Raw genomic sequence first — 7,319 nt, 5'->3', positions numbered from 1 at the left:
TTCCTGAGTTATGGCCAAAAACATGTTTTATGAGGCCACACTGACTTTGACCTCTGTGGATGTTTGTGCCAAATTTGAGGAAACTTCCTCAAGGACTTCTTGAGATACTGAGTTTATAAGAGTGAGCTGAACAGATCACAGTGACCTTGAATGCTGACTACCAAAATCTCACCAATTCATCATTGAGTCCACGTGGACGTTTGTGCCAAATATGACGAAATTCTGTCAAAGCATTCACAAAAATGTAATGGACAACCTCCTTTGGGTTGTCCATTCCATTCCATATATTGTGGTACTGTAAGTGAGGGTGATTTTTAACAAATCTACTTTTAGAAAAACTGTCAATTCTAGCACTGCACTCTTTATGCCTGTTCCATAGGCCTGTGTTTTCATGCTTGTGATTGTTGTTACGTTGGAGTGGAAATGGCTGAGGATACCGTAGATTACAACACTGAGGGATCTGGCAGTTATGGTTTGAACACAACACAAACCATAAATCTTTGTATGTAAACTATCAATTAAAAAATCAATATAGTGAAACAGAAAATTGACACAGTGTCACAAAACACAATCTACTCATATATATATATTTATATATGAACACACTACCGATGGCTCTATTGAATTCAAAAGTCCTAGTGACAGTGACAGTGAGCCAGCATGAAGAATACCAGGATCAAGAAATCAAAGCAGGCCGCTCAGACGTCATTTCTTATGCACCATAGGAGGAATTAAAAACAATATTTGGGTGAGCTGGTTCAGGTTCCTGGTATTGTGTATGCTGACACACTGTCATGAATTACAGGAACACCAGTACAGGTCAAGTTACATTAAGCTACAGTAAGCTCGTGAGTGGTAAAATTTAAAGTGCAGACAGGATGTTTTATGAATTAGTGAGAACAAGATAACAGGAGACCTTTGGGATCATTATGACATTTGTGTATGTTTTTCAGTGAGCAGTTTCCTTGTTCGAGTGGTGTTGTGTGGTAAGTAATGCAATAAATGTGTTAATCAATTTGCACTTTGAGCATCATGATGTCAACAAAGACAAAGACAAAGACATATATAGCTGTGAACCTCGAGAATAGATCACAACACATCTTACAGCATTCAGTACAGGTAAGAAATCAAGATTTGTTAAAAAAAAAATAGGTGCACTGGAGCACTGGAGACAGGGATATGATGACTTTTTACTGATGTGCTGGTTAGCCTTACTATACCGTTACAGTTCTTCTTGTTTCCATCCCTGTTACTTTATATTTATAAATTGTGGAAAACACATGTGACTGTTTTTTGTCTTAAACCTCTAAATAGTGTAAAGCTGGAGAGAACATTAGCATGATTTAACAATGGAAGATATTTCTGATTTTGGCAGATTTGTCAGTTTTGACATATTATGTGTGCTTAATTCAATTAATATGTTTTTTTTCATTCCCACAGGCATGCTACACCAAATACTTTTGATTTTGGTGTTCTTGGTGTTGGCGAAAGATGCATCCTTTGCATCTCCAACTTTACAAATAGGTAAAAAACAAACAACATATGGGGGGGATTCAGGGGATTCTGCGCTTGAATTTTTTGAGACCTGGGCTGCGGTCAGATTTTCTTTGTCTATGGACAGAGGGGTGGCATATGCTGTAAGCCCTCTGAGACAAATTGTAATTTGTGATAATGGATTAAAATTGACTTGACTTGAAGTTGAGAAAAAAATTGCTTACCTCACCTGCACTACTGTTCCATGTCAAAATATTTAAAAGTCATTAACTATTTTGTTGAGGGTAACATTTCAGTCTATGGTATCAAAACTAAAAGAGTGGTATGTGGACTAAATGCATTAAAAAAAAACCTTTGTTACATAGACATATTGGAAATGTGTTACTTCTAGTTAATAGACAATGGAATCAGCTGCATGTAAGATTTGAGAGTCTGTGATGGTGGCAGGCTAACTTGATCTCAACACAAATTTGGGTCAAAGTTTGCAGGGATGGTTTGCATGCTGATTTTTAGGTTGGTTGGCACATTCATCAACCAGTTACCACAAAATTAACAGAGCGATTACAACTATTTTGAAAGATGAAAAACATTGTTTATGTTTATTTATTTTTAATTATTATTTTAAGATGTCAATGTCAGAAATAAATAAATAAATAGATAAAATGCTTAAAAATGTTGTTTGGCATCAAAGATTGGAAGATATGTTATTAAATGTTTTTCTGGTAATTCATTGAATAAAATGTTCAAATCGTTTCCATTGGTTGCTTTATTGATTCATTTTCATTTTTATTTTTTATTCTTTGGTAACTTTTAAGGATTTGACAACCAACCTTGTGATTGAGTCAAAAGTGTGCCAACTAACCCCGGGCTCCCCTACATAGAAGCCTACCCTAGATGGTTTTGTGACTACTTTTCTACTGTACATCACTGCTATCTAATTTTCCTATTTGATCAAATTTGGATCCATTTTCAGTAAATGAAGAGCCCACCCACGCAGAAGCCACCAGGGATGTGGAGAAGACTAAGAACCTCACCAGAACAAACTTTGCACAATTGGAGAAATTGAGCAACAGGTCCAGATATGTTGCAAGAAGCTGTAAAGAGATCAGGTACAGATATAATGAACATGAAGGTAAGCAAATCTATAGCTCATGGGGCATGTTTCTTTTTACAATACTTTGACATTAAACAAATGTACTGCAATAGAATATTTTAAGTCTTTTATTGTGTTGCAGTCCCCTCATGAACAGGTATTTTGGTATACATCTGAACACCTGAAGACCAAAAAATCACAACAAGTGTGTAACTTTTCTCTAATTAACAGTATGTATAATCTTCCAGATGGATTGTATTACCTGACCACTGCTAATGGCATGGTCTATCAGACTTTCTGTGATATGACCACTGCGGGAGGTGGCTGGACGCTGGTGGCGAGCGTCCATGAAAACAGCGTTTATGGGAAGTGCACAGTGGGCGATCGCTGGTCGAGCCAGCAGGGCAACAATGCTAATCTGCCGGACGGGGACGGTAACTGGATCAACAGAAACACCTTTGGAGCAGTAGAGAGCGCCACCTCAGATGATTTTAAGGTAAACAGGCACAGACATGCTGCATTGTATTCTCTCTTGTGGACCATTGACACATAAGTAGAATGAGATGACACATTAAGAATTTTAAAATTACTTAAATGTATATTATATGACCATAACTTAAAACTTCCAGAAATGAACAAACATTATCACCAGGATTTGAGAAACTTACAGTTTTGAGCTGACATTGGAGATACCTTTGTATTGTGTTGCAGATATCTGCTGTAATTAGCATACTAACAAGCTAGCCCCAACCTGTCCTGTCTTGTAATACCACTTGCACCTCAAGAGACGATACTGAGTCTGTGCAGTTTCCAGTCTGGAATGACTCTGCATTCTAGTCATGGGTTTTTATCAACTCCGGCTTTGATTAGCATTGATGGAGACACAACAACCGGGTGAACGCACTAATTTCAGCCCCTTAACTGGTGAGATACTCCACCACTAATTACCATCGTTGTCCACCTAAGCAGCACTAAAATATCAGTCAGCCCACACACACACACACACACACACACACACACACACACACACACACACACACACACACACACACACACACACACAGAATGGCATACTCATCTGCAGCAGAGCCATGTACACAGTTCTGCTCTACTGGCAGTCTAAAGTCAAGTTGTTTGAATATCCCCGTGCACCTGCAGATTTTGGTGCTAAAGGGGAATTATTTTTAGTCTTTTATCCAACCCCGTGCTTTTAAATCATTGTCTCAATCCATGCCTTGGTCAAAGCCAAAAAATGTCCAAAGCCAGATAAAATGAAATCCAAACTAAAAATGTATTGCTCTTTGGTAAAGACTGTCCAAATGCCTTTTCACACAGACCACTGAAGGAGCCCTCCCAGTGTAAGAGATGAGGTTAAGTCTCAAGACAGAATAATAAGCACTACCTGTTTGGGTCATTAAACAACTGAAACAACAATTAGAGTGTTGACAGTTGTGTACACTTTCACAGAATCCAGGTTACTATGATATAGTGGCAGGAGACATGTCTGTGTGGCACGTTCCCAACAACTTCCCAGTGGAGCACTGGAACCTGGCAGCCATCCTCCGCTACCACACTGACAACCGCTTTCTCCGCCTGTATGGAGGGAACCTCTTTCACCTCTTCAAGGTAACTTAGTTGTGCATTCATACCAAATTATAACAAAGGTAACAAATGGATAAGGTATAGAATATGACAATAATACAAATATTGCACCCAAAGGTCCACAGGTACAGGCACTCATGACAATTTTGTCACATTCTTCCAGCAATATCCAGTGAGATACAACATTGGCTCGTGCAGCAACAGAGGACCAGTTGTTCCCATTGTGTATGACCATGGAAACAAAGAGTCCACCAGAATGTTATATGGACCCAATTCAAGAGGTAAAAAGCTTGTGTAACAAGAGAGACACAAAGATTAAGGAGAGCTTTTCACCATCACTGATGGATGTGGATAGCAATCTGGAGTGCTTAGGGCCATTAATGTGTAATTACAAAGTTCGACAGATTTTTGGAGTAATGACTCCATGAATTTACTACAAAAATGGAAGTTTTTACATTTTCAGTTAACTTTCAAGGTATTAAGGTCCAGTGTGAAGGATTTAAGGGGAATTTATTGGCAGAAATTGAATATAACATAATAAGTCTGCTTTCTTTAGAGTATAAACACTTGAAAATAGGAATCATTGTGTTTTTGTAACCTCAGAGTGATCCATTTACATAGGGAGCAGGTCCTTGTCTACATAGATCACCATGTTGAACTGCTATGTTTCTGCAGTAGAATGGACAAACCAAACACTGGCTCTAGATTGGGCCATTTCCATTTTTGCGTCAGTCAACTCAGTTCACAGCCTCTCCATGAGCAGCATCAGAAAAAGACTGATTTTTTATTTTCACTGCTTTAATCAGTGTTATTATGGGTTTGAATCACTGGGTCCATTTATTTTGGAGAGGAAAAGATGAACAATTCAGCCCCCAGTAAAAAAAACATCCCAAACATCTAGATTTTATGTTCGAGAAAAACTAGAAAATGCTGGGCTAATGTGCAATCTCCAGTACACCAAACAGCATTGGAGAAACACTGACTTTTAACATGAAACTACTTTATTCTGTGTTTTTAACATCTGAGCCATTTGGGTAATTCAGCAACAATGAACAAAGTTCAGTTAGTTGCAATCTGCTATGGTCACCACTAGATGTCACTGAACTCACACACTATTACTTTCAAGATTAGCCTTGACTTATGTCATCCCTCACAGTGTTTCTTTTTCTTTTCTTTTAATATGAAAGCGGAGTTCGAACCAGGTTTCATCACATTCAGAGCAATAAACAATGAGCGTGCAGCCATGGCTATCTGCTCCGGGGTCAAGCCGACTGGATGCAACAGTGAACATGTGAGTCTGAATCCATCGTCATGCTTTTTCTGTCAGTCAGTGGACAAAGCAAATGTTACACAGTGTACTAATACTGTTTTTTATTTTTATTTTCTGTGTGTGTGTCTCCAGTACTGTGTAGGAGGTGGTGGATATTTCTACCCTTCGCAGTGTGGGGACTTTCCATCATTTGACTGGAACGGATTTGGAAGCTTGCAAGGCTGGAGCGCCTCTAAAGAGATTACTGAGGCTGCTGTTTTATTGTTTTACCGCTGAAAGGAATCTTTGCACATGCAGCTTATGACTGCTGAGCAAAATTCTGTCATCTTCTTATATTCTTATATTCTTATATTCTTATATTGCTTCTTATATTCTGATTTTTTTTAATTATATTTTATTATGTTTTATGTGTATCTAATATTTGATATTGACTGTTTTCTCTCATAGAGCTTCTAGATAAAATATTTCATATGATTGTACTTCTGGAACTGGAGTAACAATAAACATTTCTTTAAGATCATAATCCGCATATTAACCAGAACATGAGGGGATTTTTGAAGACAGCTAATGTTTTTAATTCAACATGTTTGAAACGTAGGAATGATCATATGTACAGCAGTGGCTCTATCACAACATATCTTCCATAGATATTATTTTCATGCAATCCTATTGGAATTCATGACAATAAATATGAGGATGAAAGGAGGGCGAGTGTGAGCAACCATCTTGTGTGACAATGATACATTTCACTGTGAAATGGGAGCTTTTTACTTTTTATTTTGATTCTAACCTCGGCAATGATTCAATATTTTTCACCGGGTTGTCCTCTTTTAGCCTTTATAACGGCCCTGAAACAACAAGGTAAGAATGCATGGGGTGAAGTAGGCCTGATTGAGATAATAAAGATAAATTTGTGATAAAATAAATAAATTAATTAGTTAAACAAATCCAACAGTCTTCAGTTTGTACAGGAAGGCACAGAAGCACACACATCCTGTTAGATTAGATTCCTCTTCATTCCGATCTTATCAGATCGATTTATCAGTCTGTTTACAGTGTCCAGTTATTGTATTAATGATAATGTAAACTTTTAAAATATTAAAAAAGCGATCTGTAATTCCTGTTCATGGTTTAGCCCTTATCAACATGTATTCTAATGTTAATCAGCATCATATCAATTTGAGCGCACCTGTCACACTAAAAAACTACATCAAAACACGGAACCTATCACAACAGCTTTCAGTGCAGATTAATCAGACAGTCAGGGTCTCACATCTGTACACATTTTATTTTAAGAATCCTCACATCTCACTTAGGCTACTGACCACAAGTCTGTTTTTTTATCCTTAATCATTCTATCCCTTATTTCTTTAATTAAAGTTGTCCAGTGTTAATATATAATAGACTCTGTATAGTTTATGATGGATATGTTTTTTTGTGTCTTTGACTGCAAAATGTCACAATCAGTCACAACATGTACTCTGTTAGCCATCTGAAACCTGGAGCCACATCCCTTTTCTTGTGCTGCTTTCAGACACCTTTCATAAGTATTTAACCCTCTGAACCCTGAGCAAAGTGGTGCAATTTCCAAATTCAACAGGAAATTAATAGATTTAGGGATTTTTTAAATTTATTTTTTAATAAATATAAAAGCAAGGAAAAAAAGTAAGAAATAATAAAGAAAGAAATAAAGAATAAAACAAAGAGCTACTGTGTTTTCACAGTAAACATATTGCCCAACACCAGATATTTCCCAGCAAGCAGGGAACGTTACAACACAGCATTGGCTAATGTTACCTACTGTATAAGTTGCAATAATGTTTTAAAGAAAACATTTTAATCTAATGTGAAAGGAAGGTT

General features: G+C 37.2%; 1 protein-coding gene across 1 annotated transcript; it reads left to right on the top strand.

The window, feature by feature from the left end:
- The first annotated feature begins 956 nt into the window (after positions 1–956).
- Positions 957–5,735, top strand: LOC121942468 (intelectin-like). Its single transcript, XM_042485683.1, has 8 exons — positions 957–986; positions 1,441–1,524; positions 2,468–2,626; positions 2,836–3,083; positions 4,055–4,213; positions 4,353–4,470; positions 5,377–5,480; positions 5,592–5,735. The coding sequence occupies exons 2-8, from the start codon at positions 1,443–1,445 to the stop codon at positions 5,733–5,735; spliced, it is 1,014 nt and encodes a 337-aa protein (XP_042341617.1). The 5' UTR covers positions 957–986; positions 1,441–1,442.
- The last annotated feature ends 1,584 nt before the right edge of the window (positions 5,736–7,319 follow it).

The sequence above is a fragment of the Plectropomus leopardus genome, chromosome 4 (genome assembly GCF_008729295.1).
Source record: "Plectropomus leopardus isolate mb chromosome 4, YSFRI_Pleo_2.0, whole genome shotgun sequence".
NCBI classification, from domain to species: Eukaryota; Metazoa; Chordata; class Actinopteri; order Perciformes; family Serranidae; genus Plectropomus; species Plectropomus leopardus.
The sequence above is the reverse complement of the archived record's forward strand: the minus strand, read 5'-3'. Positions and strand labels throughout refer to the sequence as shown.